The sequence below is a fragment of the Perca flavescens genome, chromosome 19 (assembly GCF_004354835.1).
Source record: "Perca flavescens isolate YP-PL-M2 chromosome 19, PFLA_1.0, whole genome shotgun sequence".
NCBI lineage: Eukaryota > Metazoa > Chordata > Actinopteri > Perciformes > Percidae > Perca > Perca flavescens.
In genome coordinates this window covers 7,953,640-7,974,569 of record NC_041349.1, presented here as the reverse complement: position 1 = coordinate 7,974,569, position 20,930 = coordinate 7,953,640, and the positions used below count along the sequence as shown (strand labels likewise).

The following is a 20,930-nucleotide window of genomic DNA, read 5'->3' as shown; positions in this document are numbered from 1 at the left end:
TGCATGGAGTATTTCTAAAAGGCCAGATGTGGGTTTTCACAGTATGTGGTCTGTGTTAATTTTAATACCGATGCTGCTGATAATTTCAGCTCCTCAGACACAAACCACATGACATAATGTATTCAGTGTATTTCATTCAATTTTCAGAAAAAGCTATCAAACCTTTGTTTTCCAGCTGGTTCAGTGATCCTGGAGAGTCCTGTCCTTCCTGTGAAAGAAGGAAATAACGTGACTCTGAGCTGCAGGAAGAAGACTAGTTCTTCCAACATCCCAGCTGATTTCTATAAAGATGGCCGCCACATCAGGAGCAGCTCTACAGGAGAGATGACCATCCACACTGTTTCCAAGTCTGATGAAGGACTCTACATGTGCATCATCTCTGGAGCTGGAGAATCAGCAGAGAGCTGGCTGGCTGTCAGAGGTAAAACTTTGCATCGTTTTTAAAACTAAAATAGCTAAATTAGCATGGCTGCAGTGTGACGATTATCATGTTCTCTTGTGTTTGCAGCACCTCACAGAGACACCTGTCTCTTCTCGGATCACTTCATTTATGTCCTCCTCATCTTAAGGACTGTGTTCACCATAGTGATGGTGACTCTGCTGCTTCTGCTGGTGGGACTGCTTCACTCTGGGAAACTCAGTCAAACATAAATAACTGATACTCATGTGTAAAGGTAAACGGTAGTTTGGACATCAACGTAATGGAGCCGAGACCATCCCATCCTCTGAGTCTAGGAAATCCACCAACTCAGGAAAGATGCATTTTAAAAAGCATCACCAAGATTTCTTTTAAATTTCATTTTCATCTTGTTTTTTTATTTTGACCTTTGTTGAAGTTGGGTTAACGGTGTCAAACTCTCTTGTTTACATGTTTGTATTTGCAGAGACTTTCTCACACAAAAAAGGTTACAAACCACAGAGGTTATGATGATGAGTATTTTCAAAAGGCAGGCTGTCTGTTTTCTCATTATGTGTTGGTCTGTGTTTTATTTTGGACTGTACATATGCTGCTGATAATTTGAGCTTCTCAGACACAAACCACATGAGAACCTGTAGATCTGTAGAAGAGCCTCTGTAGAAACAACAAACAGCAGTGTAAAGGTAAACTGTGTCTTGTATAATGGGAAGTATTAAGTATAAGTATAAGGACAGAATTGAGTCATTCTAAATATTCACATTTGCTCCTGTTAAACCATCGGCTGTGTTACTGCATCACCTGCCTTTTTGTTTAGTCCACCCAGTTGTTGTTTCTGCAGGAGGGAGATTGAGGGACGATGAGAGTAGAGAGAGTTACAAAATAATGTTACATTCAAATTTATTGTGTTTATACATTTTTGTATGTAATTTCTTCATCTGAAGACAAGAGAAATGGATTCTGGGGTAAACAGCAAGGGTCTCATTTATAGAACTGTGCTTGGCCCAAAAACCAAAAATGGCGTATGGCAAAAAAAAAAATCTGATTTTTCAATCGTGCGTACGCACATCTGTAAGTAATGTTCCCTTTATAAATCACAGATTACCCACAATCATGCGTACGTGAATCCGCCTTTTATCACCAAATAGTCAATGCACGGCACCTCATGAATGCTGACCAGTATGTTAATGGCTTGGCAGTTGTTCTTTATGCTGAATCATGACGACTGGCGGGGAAAAGGCAAAAAACTTCTCAGATGCTCGGAAATCGCTGCAAATTGAATTATAATTTCGGCCTGTTCTCGCACAGTGTAGGTAGACCTGGTGTATAGGCTACCTATATTAATAATACCTTTCAAATCGGCAGGCATTCTGGCACTTGGGGACAACTTCGATATACTAGACCTATTAAATAACCAAACTATATATTATATCCAAACAAGCCTTAGTGATAAAGTTGAAGATTATATATGATATTTATATAAAACACTTAACTGTCTGACATTTCCCTCTGGAAACAGCCGGTTTCTCCCAGAGTGGAGAGGACCTGTAGATGGACCGGGATGGCACGGTTCCGGTGTGTTGCCCTCTCTACTCGACCCAATTCAGTACATAGATCCAAGAGCTCAGCTTTAGTGAATCTACATCGACATATTAGCCAGTCATCGTCATGGTCCCTGAAGTTTCTCTCCTTATTCTTCCATTGGGGGTTAGTCCTCCTGCAGGGCCAGCAGTGCCATCATGCAGCATTACTCACGGGGGTCACCGCAGTATTTATGTTTACAGCAGTTTGTGATTAACACCTTGCCAAAATCACAGCATCAACTAGGGGTATCCCCCACCCTGAGATACAATTTGAAGACGAAAGTCTAATAGGCAAAGACAGTTGTCTTCATGCAGGCTTTGTCAGAAACAGTATTAAAGTTTGGACAGATAACGAGGACATTAATAAGTGTAATGATTGCGCGAAAACTTAACGTCTGTATTTCCAGACTTTGACATTTGTGATATATATGCACAGTATTAAAGACAGGTTTGTTATCTTTACCCTCCTGCTGGTCATCTTTTTATGCTTATGCAGAGTGACAAATCAGTACATTTGATTTTGCTTTCAATTTGAAACATGACTCTTTGGCAAACGTTGCACTTTAACACCAGTGAGTAAAGTATTTCAGCTTCCTTTCACTCACAGATTTCCCACCATTCTCTCTACAACAACACGGCATCATTTGTTTGTTCAATGGCTTAAATCAAATATAAGGAAGCAATGCAACCTTAGATCCCACTCTTTTACCCCTTTAATTTTACATTCAAGAGGCAATCATTTAATTATTTTAGTTTAGTTTTGATAAACTTTCATTAAAATAGTAACTGTATTTATAAAAGCTTGGATACCTGTAAAGTAGGAAATAAATTCTCATGCCTTGCAGTGTTTGGCATCACTCCAATAAGGTACTTTAGGAAAGAGCATAAGCAATTGTAAACATCAATGTTAGGAGAAACTGCTGTTGGGCTGATTGTGGAATTACTGTTGCGACAGTTGGGACAAAACATCAAATCTGGGTGAAATTAAATTAAAATATGCCTACTATAAATTTGTATTTAACCTTTAACTATTAATAAAATAATTGGTGATGCTGATATAATCTATCATACATTTTCAGGATTATTTAATCACATTCTGTACAAACCATTATTTATCTCAATGAATATGAATATAGCCTAACATGAATTTTACAGCAAATACACCAAAAGAATATTATAGTAAAATCTATTAAAAAATGCAACATTATGCAAGACAATGATGAGAAAAAAATATTTCTATAAAACAAAGACACTTGAAGTGAAATTCAAGTTAATGCAGCAACCTGCTACGTTCATTTTCATGATGTCAAATGTGACTTTAGTGACTTGACCTGGAGGAAGTGAGCAAAGAATAGAGTGACCAAAGTTCACTGTGGTCACATCTGGTTTGGAATGATCCGATTGATGTCAACACTGTGGATCTAATATGAATATATCATTTTTCATTTATCATCATTGGAGGATGGATTACTTTTTCCTCTTCTCTCTCTTGCTGCTCTAACTGAAGTTTGGTCTCTTCTCTCTGTCTCTCTATCTCTTTCAGGTGTTCATTTATTTTCTTCTTATCTCTCTCTAGTTTCTCTTTCCTTTCTGTTGTCATAGTAATCATCTGCTCTGCTGTCTCCTGTAACTTTCCCGTGTTCCATAACAGTTCATCATGTTCTGTCTTTCTCCTGTCCAGATCCTTTCTGGTCTTTACACGCTTTTCCATTTTTTTACTTTTGTCTGTTTTTGGGATCTCCTTCAGCTTGTTGTTGTTCTTCTCTATCCGTGTCTTGTCCTCATCCAGTAGTGAGTTGAGTTTCTGTCTCTGATTCTCCAGATCTTTCTTCTGGTTCGTCAATATTGTAATCACCTGTTGTACATGTTTCAAATCACCCTCTTTCTTCTGTAACTCCTCATCAAGTTTTTCCTCTTTCATGTCCAACTGAATCATTTTATCTCCTTCCGTCAGATGCTGAAGTTCTGTGCTGCCGTTTGTGGTTTCTATGTGAACAGAAGAGATGGGTGTGCAGTTTGACGTTTAAACCTCTCTAGCATTTAATTCCCAAATGTGACACAAACATTTGGTAGAAAATCTAGTCAAATGACATGTTTTTATATTACTTAATTAATGTATATATTTTCTATTGATCATCATACCGTGACCAGTTATATTTCTAGACTCTGACTGGCAGAAAAGTGTGGAAAAACTTTAGAGTAAAATTATTATTTTCAAATGAGTATGTTATGAGTGGGATAACAGCCACCAAGTTGAATGTTCCATGATTGCAATGGATGACGCTATGGCTAAGATCCTGTCGGGTGGTTCTCTGCCCTTTTTAGCCGTTCACTCTAAATGTAATTAATGTAAAAATAGCCATCAAAGAAATGTGAGCGTAACTTCAGATTTGTAAAGAAGAAAAATTCATTTTTAACTTACCGATTTGGTGTTGTCCACATTTCCACAAAACAAAGACTGCCATTACAGACATGAAGCAGACAGCCAAGCAGATGGTGATGCGAACAGCAGAATTAGACTGGTCCATGAAAAAATAATCTAAAATGAACACAATAGATGTGTAAATAGAACAGTACTGTCTCTGACAAAGTAATAGCATCAATGTGTATTTCTACCTGGAAGATGGATAGTTGTCTCTCTGGTCTGGTTGGTGTTCTTCTGCTGGACTCTACAGGTGAAGCTGTTGCTGTGTCTCTTCTCCACAGTCACTCTGATGCTGACAGTATAGAGATCATCAGGACCTCTGACTGTCTCTGTAGGTCCAGCAGAGAGGAGTTTTCCCTCACTGTCCAGCCACAACAGCTCAGGTTGTGGATACCAGCCTTTAGACACACACTGTAGAACAACTCCATTGCTGACTTTGGATATCTTTATGTCAGGTGAGGAGAAAGAACCTAAAAAAGTGGAAATAGTTTGAATATAAAGTTGTCACAGCTGATTAGTAATGCCTAATGTTTCCCTAAAGTAAGCTCAAGTGCTCTACAATGACATCCTAACTCTTTGCTCAGCCCAAATGTGCCTTTGGTCATCCCAAGCAATCTTCTTGTCAGTTCAACTGCCAGGACTGTCAATCCAGATGTCCTTCTGGTCACCTCTGTTTGTCTTTGTGTGCCTTTGGTCAGCCTAAATGCCATTCTGCTCAGCTCAAATGTCCCCTGGTTGGCCTAAATGCCCTCCCATGGTCATTCCAATTGCCCATTGGTTTGTCCCAAGTACCTCTGTTTTAGTCCATCCAATTATCTATTCTGACTAGCCCAAATCCTTCTTTGTTCAACCCAAATCTCCCTGTGGGTGCCCTTCTGGTCAGCCCATGAACAGTACCAAAATATTTGCCAGCATCAGATTTAGTGTGTGTTTACTGATCCAGCAGGTCTGCCAACTAATGTGGGAGAGCTTAAAAACATCAAGATTACCCATTTCCTTTTTCTTGTCCTCATTCCTCCTTAGGTATACATAAGATTAAGTAGCCCAAATGTTCTTACATTAGTTTCTTATATTTAGTATCTGACTGTTATGACTGTCACTTATGACTTATGATATTAGATTTTAAATGTTGCTGAAACTGTCATTTTTCATCTGATGATCATAAGTGACCTATAACAGCAAACTAGACTAACAGTAAAAAGGATGCTTTTCAATTTTATCTATGCATTTGCCCGGTCCGATTTTTACCGAGAAATCACGCAAAAAAATGTTGGTAGACGGCGCTACAGAGCACACATTCTGACAGGTCACAGATTTTGCCTGTGTTATTGTATCCAGCCAGGTAAAAGGTAGCAGGAGATGTCTTTATTTAGGCCTAATTGTATTTTAGTTTTATTTTAGAAGTTGTCTGGTGTAGTTAGAGCTGAAACTGGGACAGGACCATCACAGAAAAGAAGAAAATTAATCGAAGAACAACTAAAAGCTAAAAGGGAAAGTGACAATGGGCGATAACATGAATCACAGTTGGTCGGGATTTTAACAGATGGAGACACTTACGGGATTGTCAATGTTCCAAAAACATTCACGAATTGACCTTCAGGTACCTACTATGTTTCTTTCATTTATAAAATAACTTTACAATGCGCAATGTGGTTGTACGCTAGCAGCCTGGATTAAATTACGTCCCTCTTCCATTTAGCGCTCGTTTTTATTTATTTTCAGTTAGTGTTTGTGTTGTGTTGGCCTGCAATTTTCTTTTCACTCTTCCCCCTGTACTTTTGTAAAGCGTCCGTGGATTTCATGAAATGCGCTATATTAATCTAAGTTATTTTATACATTGTTTGCTACAACAAATTCTTAATGCTTTGGCCTGTAACACATTGACAGTGATACCCAGTTTAGCTAAGGATGCATCCAGGCTAAGTTACCGTATGCAACACGTGAAATGCAACGATGCATCTTTAACATATCCTCTTATTATGATTTTCTGTCCGAGCAAAATATTCATATTCTCTATGACGCTCCAGTAACAGTAACTCAGGAATACAGCTGGCAGTTAACACTACCGCTTTTGTGCAAAGCGACCGCTATAGTCAACACAAACTAAAAGTTAAATATAGCCACTTTAAGTGCACAATAGATTCATGCCAACTTACCTACAGTAAGTTCAACAACAAATTCTGTACCAGATTTTGGAACAAGGCATTTGTAGGTTCCTGTATCAGAGAGTTTTACTTTGGAGAGTTTAAGTGAAATGTCTCCACACTTTAGTTTGTTGGTGGACAGTGAAGTTCTCCCCATGTACAATGGATGCTCCTCAAGCTGAAGCTCCACGCCGTCTCGTCTCAAATATACAAATCTGGGTTCTAGATCAGGTCTCGCCCACTCCACAGTCAGGTCAGTAGCATCCACGGCAGTTTCTAGGTGGCATGGCAAAGTTATGTCATCACCAACCTGTGCGATTATTGGCTGAGATGTAACCATCACCTGAGACTGACCTAAGGAAAAAGAACATCTGTTCATTATGCAACTCCTACATATTATTCAATGCATACCCATGACAGGTTTGTATGATATTGTACAAAAATTTATGGACACCCATGGTCTGGTGACGACGAGCTTAGCTGTCTCTACAGTTAAATTTAGCCGACAAAATGTGACTCTGAGCCAGGTACAGGGCACTCTGAGCTGCCGGTCGTTTCAGCGGACATTACAGTTAAATTGAGCTGACAAAAAGGGAGCGTCTTGTGGCAGAGAGTTAATTTTAGGCTCCAAAATTACTATTTAAGGTTAGAAAATATATATATTATTATATATTATTTATTGGGATGTAAAATATATTGTATAGCCTAGTGTGTTTGTTGTAGTTGTCTAGCCTTTAATGACCATTATGTTACGGTATGTTTTTTGATATATCTAAAGTCCAATCATGATTTACCATATGTTTGTGCTTAATTTACCTCCACCAGAGTGTAAAAGAAGGACCAATGCACTGAAGACACTGAGCTGAGGTTTCAAGAGGAGTCTGTCCTTCATGGGAATCATTCTGCAGTTCTGTAAATTAAAATAAGTCAACTGTAAAGTATGTCAGAACAATTATATCTAAAATATCTCTCAAAACACTGGCAGGCAGTGTAATCGCTCAAATGGTTCAGACTTTAAGTGAACACAATGGTGTTTTTTAAACTGAAGATTGTGATTAAACATGTTATCATTGACTCAAATAAAACAAAGTTGATCATTAGTTAATAATAATAGGAAAGTTAGGACCAAATTGATTTTCAGGAGATTAACTATGTGGAAGCACAAGGTACATTGCTGTGATTGGACCCAGATTAAACCTTAGCCACTTGCTAACAGATGTTCCATGTTCTGTTTTTGATACATTTTATTTCATTGTCATGTAAATTCTGGCATGCATTATTTTGTTTATTCATAAATCACATTTGCTGTTCCATATGCGGGTTCATAATATTCACAACAACAGACGTCAACCTCATTTCTTGTGTTATAAGGAACTGATCAGTGCTACAAAACCCACAGAGATATATGAAAAATATTGCAGGAGAAGATAGCAATTTGACTTTCAATCTAGAAACTGGCAATACTTTGATTACATTAATGGCATGATGACAAATTAAGCCAAGAATAAGTCTTTAATCTAAAACGTCCTACCTTTGGCAAGTGTGTCGGAGTCACTGCATGGTCAAAGTCTGGAATAAAATAGCCTGATAAAAACATGTGTACTTTAACCCCACCCCGTCTGTAAATAGATGACGTGTGTTATGGCTTTATAGTTCCTTTCCAATAAACTCAAATGAATGTGTGTGGCTTTTAGAGGTTTAGACTGCATGCACAATGTTTACATCTGCATGTCTATTTGCTTTAAGCCTAAAACACTGTTCAATGAATTTATTGAGATATTGTATTGATACAAACTATAAATGATAAACAGAAGGTAACAAATGAAACAAAGATCACATTTCTAGAAAAAAAGGAGAAAAAAAACCAAGCTTACTTTACCAGTCACATTTAATGTTAGTGTTTGCATACTATCAATTAAGTATTAAAATCATAGCCATTCTTTGCATCAAATAAGAGATACTAACGGATGTGAAATGTCAGGCTTGGTCCAATATATTGATAACATATATATATATATATATATATATATATATGTGTGTGTGTGTGTGTGTGTGTGTGTGTGTCGATGTGTTATACTTTTGTTTTCTTACAGTCTGATTCTGCATGACCTGTTTTTACAGTTCAAACTGAACTTTGAACCTGCTATCTGCTGTAGTTGGTATTTACTACAGTAACAAGTCAACCAGTGGGTGGAACAAGGAAGTTGTGTCAGTAGAAATTGTTAACAATAGACGTCTTTGTCAAAGTGGCTATCTGGTTCAAATAAACAAGTATATGGTGCTGATTTGCTGTAAAGGGCAGAGTGAGACTTGATTAACTCTACTGTATTAACATTAGAAAAAATAGCCACCTACCTGAGCGAGTTGTCACTTTCTAAAGTGTAATATATAAAAACATGAGATGAGAAGAGATGAACGTTTAACCACAGTAAATCGACAGTGGTTGCTACAGAGTCAAATTCTTGAATAAAAAATTGGTTGAAAAATAAAGTATATGGAAATATTATCTATTACGTTTGTCTTTACAGTAGCTGACCTATAGAAATAAAATGGATTTCTATGAGCTGACCACATATCAATCAATGAAGTCAAATGTATTTTTCAGGTCTACTGCAAATCATGCAGTTAACAAAACCTTCCACTAGATGGAGGTCTTGACTGCAGTCTGAGCTGAGGCATACATACTATATCTACAGTATAACTATATCTACAGTATATCACTGAGATATAATTCAGGACAATACGTCCACCTTAAACTTTATGCTCCAGGACAGCGTTTTTTAAATCTCCATCTAAATAATAAGTGTGAATGTGAGAAAGTTAGAGCCTATCGCCCTTTAGTCAAAAACGTTGACTAGATCATGATCAATGTGTGTGTGTGTGTGTGTGAGAGAGAGAGAGACAGAGAGAGAGAAAGTCTAAAAGCAGGTACAGAGAGTAAAGGTGCTGGTGGGAAAGGTAAATGAAAGGAGAGAAAATATGTTAGCTTTATACAATATCTTTTGTTTTTCTTTTTTCAAACATGAACCTGTCTGAATAGACCAAACCAATCAAATGAGAATATCTAATAATGATAGTATTTTTTATTATGGCTTATTCATAGTATTAGTATGATTTTTTTGACTACAGGCCTAAAAATAAGATGTCCAATAAAATGTCCTGATAGTGTTTGTAGGTGGTGACACTTAAAAAAGTGAGCTCATCACAAAAGTCATTTATAATATTTTTCTCTTCACCAGGTATAAGCTCTAAAATCAGGTTATCTTGGGTTACCTGCTGAGGTTGTACTTTTTTTCTTAACCTGAGAGCAGTTCTGTCTGTCAGAAACCTCAAACCTGCTGTTTCCTCACCAGAAGAGAACCAGGCAGGAAGAGGAGGGTCTGACTTACATGATATTTATAATTCAGTGTGACTGACTGAACATCAGACTGCAACAGCAAGACAACATGGAGGTTACATCTCTCTGCATCGGAATGTGTGAGTACTGAGACTGTGTTATGTCCACAGAAATATATTGAGACAATCATTGTCAAATAACATGTTAGTCTCTTTAGGGGAAAACTGATGTGAATGATCCAAAATAAAGTGATATATTTTGAATTTAAGATGCCAGATTTAAGCAAAGGTAATTTAGAGATTTGGAATTGACTCTGATAATTTCTCTCTGGTCTCTGCAGTGATGACTATGTTGTTGCTGCTGGTCGCACATGTTAACTTCAATTACTCTCAAAAAGCTGGTAAGTAGCAGTTTATCAATTAAACTTTAATGTGTATTTGCTGTAGTTTTAACAACATCCCAAATAGGCTTTAAATATCTCATATTCTGTATTCTGTATTCTGTAAACTATTATGCATTAAAATAATGTACCATAATAAACTAGTACAAACATATGTTAAATCTCATATGTTGTACTTCATGAGCCAAGATTTGCATTTGAGGAGTCATAGGGCTTTTTGTGGCGATGTTGACGCTGTTGACTGGAATTTCAAATTATTTTGTTGAAAGACACATTTCATTGAAAAATGTTTGCTTTAATAATCTCATTCTTTGTGTCTCTGTCTTAGATGCATCTTTTCCTCGGGTTGTTCCAAACAAACAGCAGCACTTTGAATATGAGTCCATAGTTGTCAGCTGTGAGGGACTGGAGGGACTGACTGGATGGAGAGTGATGAGGAAGATTAAAGGAGTTATTAAAACATGTTCTTCTACCTGGTCGACATCGACAGGACCTTGCACAATTAATAATGCCTTTCCAGCGATTGACAGTGGAGAATACTGGTGTGAAATGGGAGTAAAGACAAGCAACACTGTCAACATCACAGTCACTGGTATGCAAATACTAAGCAGTAGTAAATACTAAGTACGTAAAGTCATCACATTTTAGTCCGTGCACATCTCAGTTCTCTGCTCAATATATTTTGAAGTAGTAATAACTAGGAAACATCTGCCATATTGGCCAGCGTTGTTCCATGCATAGGCTTTCAAACTGTGTAATTAGCAGATTTCTTTTCAAACATATGTTGTTTAGCTGGCTCTGTGATCCTGGAGAGTCCTGTCCTTCCTGTGATGGAGGGGGAAGCTGTGACTCTGAGCTGCAGACAGAAGCAGACGTCCTCCAATCTCACCACTCAATTCTATAAAGATGGTCACCTCATGGAGAAGAGTTCTACAGGAGAGATGACCATCCACAGTGTTTCCAAGTCTTTCGAAGGACTCTACAAGTGCAGAATCTCTGGAGTTGGAGAATCACCAGAGAGCTGGCTGGCTGTCAGAGGTGAGATATTCATGCTTAAAGTTACATAACTTTAGATTAGATCAATTATCTGCAGGGCTATCAATTGTTCATTTTGTTTCCCCTGCTACGGTTTCCTGGTTAAATGGCTTAGATATACAGTATCTCACAAAAGTGAGTACACCCCTCACATTTTAGTAAATATTTCATTATATATTTTAACGCGACAACACTGAAGAAATGACACTTTGCTACAATGTAAAGTATTAAGTTTACAGCTTGTATAACAGTGTAAATGTGCTGTCCCCTCAAAATAACTCAATATACAGCCATTAATGTCTACACCGCTGGCAACAAAAGTGAGTACACCCCTATGTTAAATTCCCATAGATGCAGGCAGATTTTTATTTTTAAAAAGTTATTTCATGGATCCAGGATACTATGCATCCTGGTAAAGTTCCCTTGGCCTTTGGAATTAAAGTAGCTTGGCATGGGGTACTTTCCATAAAATCATGTCTCAATGCAAATCAAACTAGCTATTAGGCTAATTGACATACAACCATGCCAATCTCTAGGTATGGTGAAGGGCATTTGATGATGTGGGGCTATTTTGATTCCAAAGACCAAGGGAACTTTATCAGGATGCAGTATCCTGGATCCATGAAATAACTGGCCTTTAAAAATAAAAATCTGCCTGCCTCTATGGGAATTTAACATAGGGGTGTACTGACTTTTGTTGCCAGCGGTTTAGACATTAATGGCCGTGTGCTGAGTTATTTTGAGGGGACAGCACATTTACACTGTTATACAAGCTGTAAACATAATACTTTACATTGTAGCAAAGTGTCATTTCTTCAGTGTTGTCCCATTAAAAGATATAATGAAATATTTACTAAAATGTGAGGGGTGTACTCACTTTAGTGAGTTTTCTCTTGTGGAGAAATTAAAAACATTTATAATTGCAATATAAGATAGCCAGATATCAATATAAGGAATCAGCATTGGCTGTAAGACTTTCTCACACTGAAACTGTTAAAAACATACAGAGGTAATGATCCATGGAGTATTTCTAAAAGGCCAGATGTGGGTTTTCACAGTATATGGTCCATGGTAATTTTAGACTCTACACATGCTGCTGATAATTTCAGCTCCTCAGACACAAACCACATGAGATCTATTCAGTGTATTTCATTCATTTTTCAGAAAAAGCTATGAAACCTTTGTTTTCCAGCTGTTTCAGTGATCCTGGAGAGTCCTGTCCTTCCTGTGAAAGAAGGAAACAACGTGACTCTGAGCTGCAGAAAGGAGACGGCTTTTTCTCACCTACCAGCTGATTTCTATAAAGATGGCCGCCTCATCAGGAGCAGCTCTACAGGAGAGATGACCATCCACAGTGTTTCCAAGTCTGATGAAGGACTCTACATGTGCATCATCTCTGGAGCTGGAGAATCACCAGAGAGCTGGCTGGCTGTCAGAGGTAAAACATTGTATTGTTTTTAAAAACTAAAATACCTAAATTACCATGCCTGCAGTGTGACGATTATCATGTTCTCTTGTTCTCTCAGCTCCTTACAGAGAGACCTGTCTCTCATTGGATCACTTCAGGACTGTGTTCACCATAGTGATGGTGGCCCTGCTGCTGCTGGTGGGACTGCTGCTCTCTGGGAAACTCGGAGTCAAACACAAATACCTGATACTCATGTGTAAAGGTAGTTTTGATGTCGAGAACATCCCATCGTGAGTCTAGAAATCCACCAACTCAGGAAAGATGCACTTTAAAAAGCATCACTAAGATTTCTTTTACATTTCATTTTCATCTGTTTTTATTTTGACCTTTGTTTAAGTTGGGTTGAAGGTGTCGAACTCTCTTGTTTACATGTTCTTATTTGCAGAGACTTTCTCACACAGAAAAGGTTACAAACCACAGAGGTTCTGATGCACGGAGTATTTTCAAAAGGCGAGCTGTCAGTATATCTCAGTATATGTTGGTCTGTGTTTTGTTTTAGACTCAGATGCTGCTGATAATTTGAGCTCCTCAGACACAAACCACATGAGAACATGTATGTCTGTAGAAGAGGCGTTCAGGAGCCTCTGTAGAAACAACAAACAATGTAAAGGGTAAACTGTGTCTTGTATATTGGGAAGTATAAGGACAGAATTGAGTCAGTCTAAATATTCACATTTGCTCCTGTTGAACCATCTGCTGTGTTACTGCATCACCTGCCTTTTTGTTCAGTCTTTTGTTTAGTTCTTCCAGTTGTTGGTTCTGCAGGATGAGAGAAGAGAGAGTTACAAAATAATGTTACATTAAAATCGATTATGTTTATACATTTTTGTATGTGATTTCTTCATCTGAAAACAAGAGAAATGGATTCCGGGGTAAACAGCAGGGGTGTAATTTATAAAACTGTGTGTAAGATCATTACAAAAGTGTACGTACGCCCAAAAGCCCAAAATCTGATTTATAAAACCGTGCGTACGCACATCTGTAAGCAATGTTCCCTTAATAAATCACATATTACCTACAAGTGTGCGTAGGTGAATCAGCCATTTATTCCACCCTGTACACACCCATTTTAACCATAAATAGTTAATGCAAAGCACATCATGAATGATGTTAATGACCCGGGGCAGTTGTTGCCGAATCATTACGAGTGGCGGGGAAAAAGCAAAAAACTTCTCAGACGTTCAGGAATTGCTGCAAATTGAATTAAATCTGCAGGACAGTGTAGGGAAACCTGATGTATAGACTACCTATATATATATATAATACCGTCCAAAACTGCATGCATTATGGCACTCAGGGACTTCCTCCGATATACCAGACCTATATGAAAAGCTTTAACAGAACTATATATTATATCCAAACAATAATGTCCAGAAAGGTAGCAAACTTCTACAGTAGTACAAATAGGTTCTATACTCATAAAACGAGGCAGTGGAAAGTTTGCAAGTACACCAGGAGCTTTGCTCTCTACGAGCAGCGTCATTAGTGGGGTAATTTACAAGACCAATGTTAGACCAAGGGAAAAAAGCTTCTGGGGGGGTGTTTCGCTCGAGGTCATGGTGCAAAGGACCCTAGGTTGAAATTACTCCGAACCATCTCTTTAGGAAAAAGTCATTGCTGCGGTATTATTTTAATCACCTCCTGCAATCTCATGCATCTAATTTTTTGTGTTTTTTAACTGTGCACAACATTAGAAGGATACGTCCCCTTCTAACGCAGAAGGCGGCTCAGGTTCTTGTTCAGGCTCTAGTCATCTCATGTCTAGACTACTGCAACTCCCTCCTAATTGGCCTGCCGGCGTGTGCCATCCGACCCCTGCAGCTCATTCAGAACGCAGCAGCTCGGCTTGTCTTCAACCTCCACAAGTTCTCTCACACTACACCGCTCCTCCGCTCTCTTCACTGGTTACCAATAGCTGCCCGGATCCACTTCAAGACACTAGTACTTACATACAGGGCCACAAATATATCAGCCCCAGCATACATCCAGGACATGGTCAAACCCTATACCCCAACCCGCCCACTCCGCTCAGCATCAGCCAAACTGCTTGCTGCCCCCTCACATTGAGAGAGAACTAATCACTCGACAAAATCCCAACTGTTTGCTGTCCTGGCTCCTAAATGGTGGAACGAGCTCCCTATTGACATCAGGATGGCCGAAAGCCTACACATCATCCGCCAAAGGCTAAAAACCAATCTGTTCTGACTACACTTCGGATAAACATGAAGAAAGAAAAGAAGAGAGGAGAGAAAAAAAGAATATATATATATATATTTCTTGAAGCTGCACTTTCACTTGTCTCTTTGTAGTTTTGCTTATTTAAAGCTAATGTACTTGCACTTACTACTTGTTGCCTGGAGTTTGCACCTTCGGGGTTGAAAGCACTTAATTAGAAGTCGCTTTGGATAAAAGTGTCAGCTAAATGACATGTAATGTAATATAATGTGTAATACTTCAGATAAAAGACCACATCTCTGTCAACGTGTCTTCTGGTTGTTAAAGAGTTTTATCTGCAATAACATTTCAGTACAACTTTGAACAACACAAACACATGTGACAGCCTTCATTAGATGGAATAGAAAATGTTCCTTTATTTCTTTTAAGAAAGGGGTCATGTACAGTTATCAAAAACACATCTGTTTCCCAGCTACAAAACATCAATGACTACAAGAAAATAAAACGTTAGGAGAAACTGCTGTTGGGCTGATTGTGGGATTACAGTAACTGTCGAACCTGAAGTAAACAGAACAGCACAATCAATAAATTGGGACAAAAGATCAACTCTGGGTGAAATTAAATTAAAATGTGCCTAATATAAATGTGTATTTTAATTTTAACCATTAATAAAATTACTGGTACTAATATAATGTATTATACATTTTCAGGATTATTTAATCACACATTCTGTACAAAGTATTATTGATGTCAGTGAAGTACAGCCTAACATGACTTTCAGCAAATACAGCAAAAGAATAGTATAGTACAATCTTTTAAAAAATGCAACATAATGCAAGACCATGATGAGAAAAAATAATTTCTATGAAACAAAAAGACTTTAACTGAAATTCAAGTTAATGCAGCAACCTGCTTTATTCTTTGGTGACTTGACTTAGAAGAAGTGAGCAAAGAATAGACTGACCAAAGTTCACTGTGGTCACATCTGGTTTGGAATGATCTGGTATGATGAAAAATTAAGCCAAGAATAAGTATTTAATCTAAAACGTTTTACCTTTGGCAAGTGTGTCAGAGTCACTGCATAGTCAAAGTCTGGAATAAAATATCCTGAGAAAAAACATGTGTACTTTCACCCACCCCGTCTGTAAATATTATGGCTTCATAGTTCCTGTCTATGGAGCCCCGGAGGGGAATAAAAATAAAAAAATAAAAATAATGCACTGGGGGCAAACATTAAACTCAAGATCAAAGTTTCAAAGTCGAGATCTCGAGTTTGAAAGTTTATTTTTTATTTTTTTTCCTCCATGTCACCTCCAGTGCTCCGTACCTTTCCAATAAACTCAAATGAATGTGTGTGGCTTTTAGAGGTTTAGACATCTGCAGGTAAAGTTAAAGGTTCGCTGCTACTGTAGCAGAGCAGCAAGTAAACCAGGGCTCTCAAGTGTCACACATTGAGCGTGACTGTCACGCACTCCCGCCACACATTGTATTTCTCACGCGGAAAAACTATTTATAACATATTTAATATTCTGCAGCGCCCATAACTTTTCTGGCGCGCCGCTCTCACTATGGAACTGACAGGAATCAAGCGTGTCTCCCCTGGAGTTCTTAGTCAAGCCTGCCACTTATCAGCCAATCAAAAAAAAAGAAAGGGGCTATACATATACAATAGCCAATCAGAAAATAGCACTATTGTATCTGGGTAAGATTTAACGCAACAACCAATGAGAAAAAAGCATAGAGCAGCGTACAGACACTTCCCTAAACGTTCCCAAACAGGGCTCTGAGTCTGTCAGAAGGTCTGAGATCTACCGTATCAGCACAGCAATCACGTAACGCACAGCAGACTATGATGCAGGTAGATTATTTTATGTTTTTTTTAGGTACTTTATTTTTCTCAAAATATCACGACTCCTCCAAATCTCAGAGAACACAGATATATTTTGAATGTGCACAAAGTTTTGAACATAAGCAGAAATCTTGCTCAAAACACATCTGAAATATTACAGTCCAGGGGTGTATTAATTCATTAAAATGAATGAATTTATCATTGAGGTGAATAATTGTCATATGCACATTTAAGGAGGTTACTTCCTCAACAAAAGTTGTCACTGCCTGTCCTTAAAACTTAAGAGCCCTGAGTAAATGCTGTACTGAGCTGTACTTTCAGTGTTAAACACTGCTGCAGCTATTCATGCACGACTGTTGTTGGTGATTTCCAGCGGTGGAAGACTTACTCACATCATGTATTTCAGTAGAAGTAGAAAAAACAGTGTTGTAGAGTTACAAATTACTTGTCAGTTACAAGTCCTGCATTCAACATTGCCCTTAAGTAAAATATAGTGTACTTAAAGTACCAAAAGTAAAAGTGCTCATTATGCAGTGTAATATATCTTATATTATTGGATTATATTATATTATTATGCCACATCATATCCCTGTGAGATGGGCTTTTCAGCTGTTGCTTCACAGAAAACAAAGTACAGATCTCAGCTGAACATTGAGCATGACTTGAGAGTGGCAGTATCAAGCCTGCAACCCCAGTTTGAGAAATTGTCCAATGCAAAACAGGCTCATTGCAGCCACTAATACAGGGATAAATAGACCTCACTTGCCAAATGGATTTCTCTTATTTTCTTTTTTTTAACAGTTTGCAAAGTGGCACTTTTATTTATTTTCTATTTTTGAACTTGATACAAATTTTGACATAGCTGTACTTTTATTTTCTTTATTTTTGAACTTGCTGTTATTGGATGTAGATTGTTAGTTTGTATTTAGATACAACTTGTTACTATACTGATACTAGTTGTTCAATAAATTGCAACAGTTTAAGCTTGTTGCGTATTTCATTAGCATTGTGTTGGGCAGGTGGGGCTTGAAAATTCCACCTTGTCCAAAGTGGGGAATGACCGAAAAAGTTTGAGAACCACTGGTTTATAGAGACACACACGCCCTCCGTCTAAGGAGAGACCCTCGCCCGGATCAGGGAACCCGAAGTCGAGGCAAGAGGTTAGACACACACTACACCAGATGTCCCCAGAAACACGGGCTCTTATCCCCCTGTATATGACAAGCACTGCCCGAGGGGATCTTTAAAACCAATGATTTTTCTTTCGTACTCAGTCTTGCACTCCCACAGAGAATTTCACTCCCACTAGGAGATAACAGGAGGTCTGGATGTCCAAGTCGATCCCCGCTGGGAAGCGACTCTCCACGGGCGGTTAAAGAGGAGTTACTAACCCCCGTAAGGGGGAAACCTTCCCCGCTCGACAGTGGGTAAAACGATCCCAGAGAAAATAAAGAACTGGCAAAAGTTGGGTCCCCTAGTCCAAAGTCGGACTCAGGTGGTTTTTATTATTTTGTGACAAAAGCAGACATTAAAAGCAAGTGGTCCTTTACAAAATAGAAATAAAACTAAAAATGAAGATAAAGCCTCCGCTCTAACAGAGGTATTTAAAGCTGCTTCTCTTTTACTCCTATCTCCCCCCACACTCATATGAGTGCAGGTAATCTCCTCTCCGGTTTTGAGAGGGGCATAATGAATCTTTCCCAATGCAACAGAAAGTGCAAGGGTAGATGGAGAAGGCTTCATGGCATCCCGATGCCACCTAAAGCGCTCGGGTAAAAGAGCCCAAAAGGGGCTCAAAAAGGAGTCTCAAAAGGGGGGCCAGCTACTCGGCAAAAACACTCATATTTATACACGAAAAACAATTTACTCCTCCCAAAGTTATCCAAAGGCACGTACTTTTATGTACTTCCTTGTCCTTGTAAGGTAATGTAGGAAACACTTCACAAACAACGTACACTTATGAACTTCATGAACTCTACAGCTCGTGTGCTGTGTATGGCCACACACGCGCCTTCAAGATGCACACACACACAGCTGCATGCACCCGTCAAGGCCGCAGCTTCTGCCTGTGCTCTTCTTATCTGTCCAAGTGCTTTCCTACACTCTTCAGTTTCTTAATGAAAACTCACTCTGTCATATAATACAGAAACATATCAATATATAAGCAAAAACAAATTAAGCAAAAACAGATTAATATGTAAGTAAAATATAGATGTTATTTTTTGGAGTTTTCAACACACACTCTAAGCAATGATATGGTTTGCTTTTCAAAACACATCTATCTAAGTGATTATATAGTTATCCTGGTAATACTGATAACGTTATATATGTTGTAAAGGAAGGAATGACAGGGATTCTGCTATTTATTTGTTTTTGGGTTTTCATCTGGCCTCGCAGACAACAGTATAAAATACTAAAGTAACAAGTCAATCAGTGGGTGGAACAAGGAAGTTGTGTCAGTAGAAATTGTTAACAATAGATGTCTTTGTCAAAGCGGCTATCTGGTTCAAATTTTATTTTTATTGATTTAACCTTTATTTATACTCGAAGGGCATTGAGGTTTCCTTCATTTTCAATGATGATGAGTTTACATCAAGAATTATACACAAAAAAAACCAATTGCAATTTAAAGAGCAGCGTTTAAACACCAAATATTTAAACACAGTAGCAGATGTGGCAGAGTGAGACTTGATTAACTCTACTGTATTAACATTAGAAAAAATAGCTGCCTACCTGAGCGAGTTGTCACTTTCTAAAGTGTAACGTGTAAAAACATGAGATGAGAAGAGATGAACGTTTAACCACAGTAAACCAACAGTGGTTGCAAGAGAGTCAAATTCTTGAATAAAAAATTGGTAGAAAAATAAAATATATGGAAATATTATCTATAACATTTGTCTTTACAATAGCTGACCTATAGAAACAAAATGGATTTCTATGAGTTGACCACATATCAATCAATGAAGTCAAATGTATTTTTCAGGTCTACTGCAAATCATGCAGTTGACAAAACCTTCCACTAGATGGAGGTCTTGACTGCAGTCTGAGCTGAGGCATACATACTATATCTACAGTATAACTATATCTACAGTATATCACAGAGATAACCATTCAGGACAATACGTCCTCATTAAACTTCATGCTCCAAGAGAGTGTTTTTTAAATCTCCATCTAAATAATAAGTGTGAATGTTAGAAAATAAAAATTCTTAGGAGGTAGAGCATATCGCCCTTTAGTCAAAAAAGTTGACTAGATCATGATCAATGTGTGTGCGAGAGCGAGAGAGAGAGTGTAAAAGTGGGTACAGAGAGTAAAGGTGCTGGGGGGAAGGTAAATGAGAGGAGAGATAATATTTTTGCTTTATACAATATTTTTTTCTTTTCTTTTTTAAAGTACCCTCAAACACGAACCTGTCCGAATAGACCAAACCAATTCAAATGAGAATATCTAATAATGATGGTAATTATTAGTATGGATTATTGGTAGTATATACAGTCTATTAGTAGTATCAGTATAATTTTTTGACTAAAGGTCTAAAAATAACAAGATGTCCAATAAATTGTCCTGATAGTATTTGTAGGTGGTGACGCTCCTCACAAAAGTCATTAATAATAAATATGTTTCTGTTCACCAGGTATAAGCTCTAAAATCAGGTTCTCTTGGGTCACTTGTTGACATTTTTCTTGTTTTAAACTGAGAGCAGCTCTGTCTGTCAGAAACCTCAAACCTGCTGTTTCCTCACCAGAAGAGAACCAGGCAGGAAGAGGAGGGTCTGACTTACATGATATTTATAATTCAGTGTGACTGACTGAACATCAGACTGCAACAGCAAGACAACATGGAGGTTACATCTCTCTGCATTAGACTGTGTGAGTACTGAGACTGTGTCATGTCCACAGAAATATATTGAGACAATCATTGTCAAATAACATGTTTGTTTCTTTAGGGGGGAATTGATGTGAATGAATCGAAAATACAGTGATATATTTTGAATTTGAGATGACAAATTTAAGCACAGATAATTTAGAGATTTGTAATCGCCTCACTGATAATTTACAAAGTAATGCTTGTGTTATATATGTTAAACGTACAACTAATA

The 20,930-nt window shown here is 37.9% G+C and overlaps 2 protein-coding genes across 2 annotated transcripts; one reads left to right on the top strand and one right to left on the bottom strand.

Moving 5' to 3' along the window:
• Nucleotides 1–2,830: 2,830 nt before the first annotated feature.
• Nucleotides 2,831–7,468, bottom strand: LOC114546195 (butyrophilin-like protein 10). The gene is made up of 6 exons (XM_028564883.1): nucleotides 7,384–7,468; nucleotides 6,580–6,921; nucleotides 4,615–4,893; nucleotides 4,421–4,537; nucleotides 3,718–3,984; nucleotides 2,831–2,868 (listed from the first exon to the last, which is right to left on the bottom strand). The coding sequence occupies exons 1-6, from the start codon at nucleotides 7,466–7,468 to the stop codon at nucleotides 2,831–2,833; spliced, it is 1,128 nt and encodes a 375-aa protein (XP_028420684.1).
• Nucleotides 7,469–10,013: 2,545 nt separating this feature from the next.
• Nucleotides 10,014–13,628, top strand: LOC114546194 (sialoadhesin-like). Its single transcript, XM_028564882.1, has 6 exons — nucleotides 10,014–10,044; nucleotides 10,245–10,304; nucleotides 10,633–10,896; nucleotides 11,097–11,342; nucleotides 12,532–12,777; nucleotides 12,866–13,628. Exons 1-6 carry the CDS (start codon nucleotides 10,014–10,016, stop codon nucleotides 13,039–13,041), a joined length of 1,023 nt encoding a protein of 340 aa, XP_028420683.1. The 3' UTR covers nucleotides 13,042–13,628.
• The last annotated feature ends 7,302 nt before the right edge of the window (nucleotides 13,629–20,930 follow it).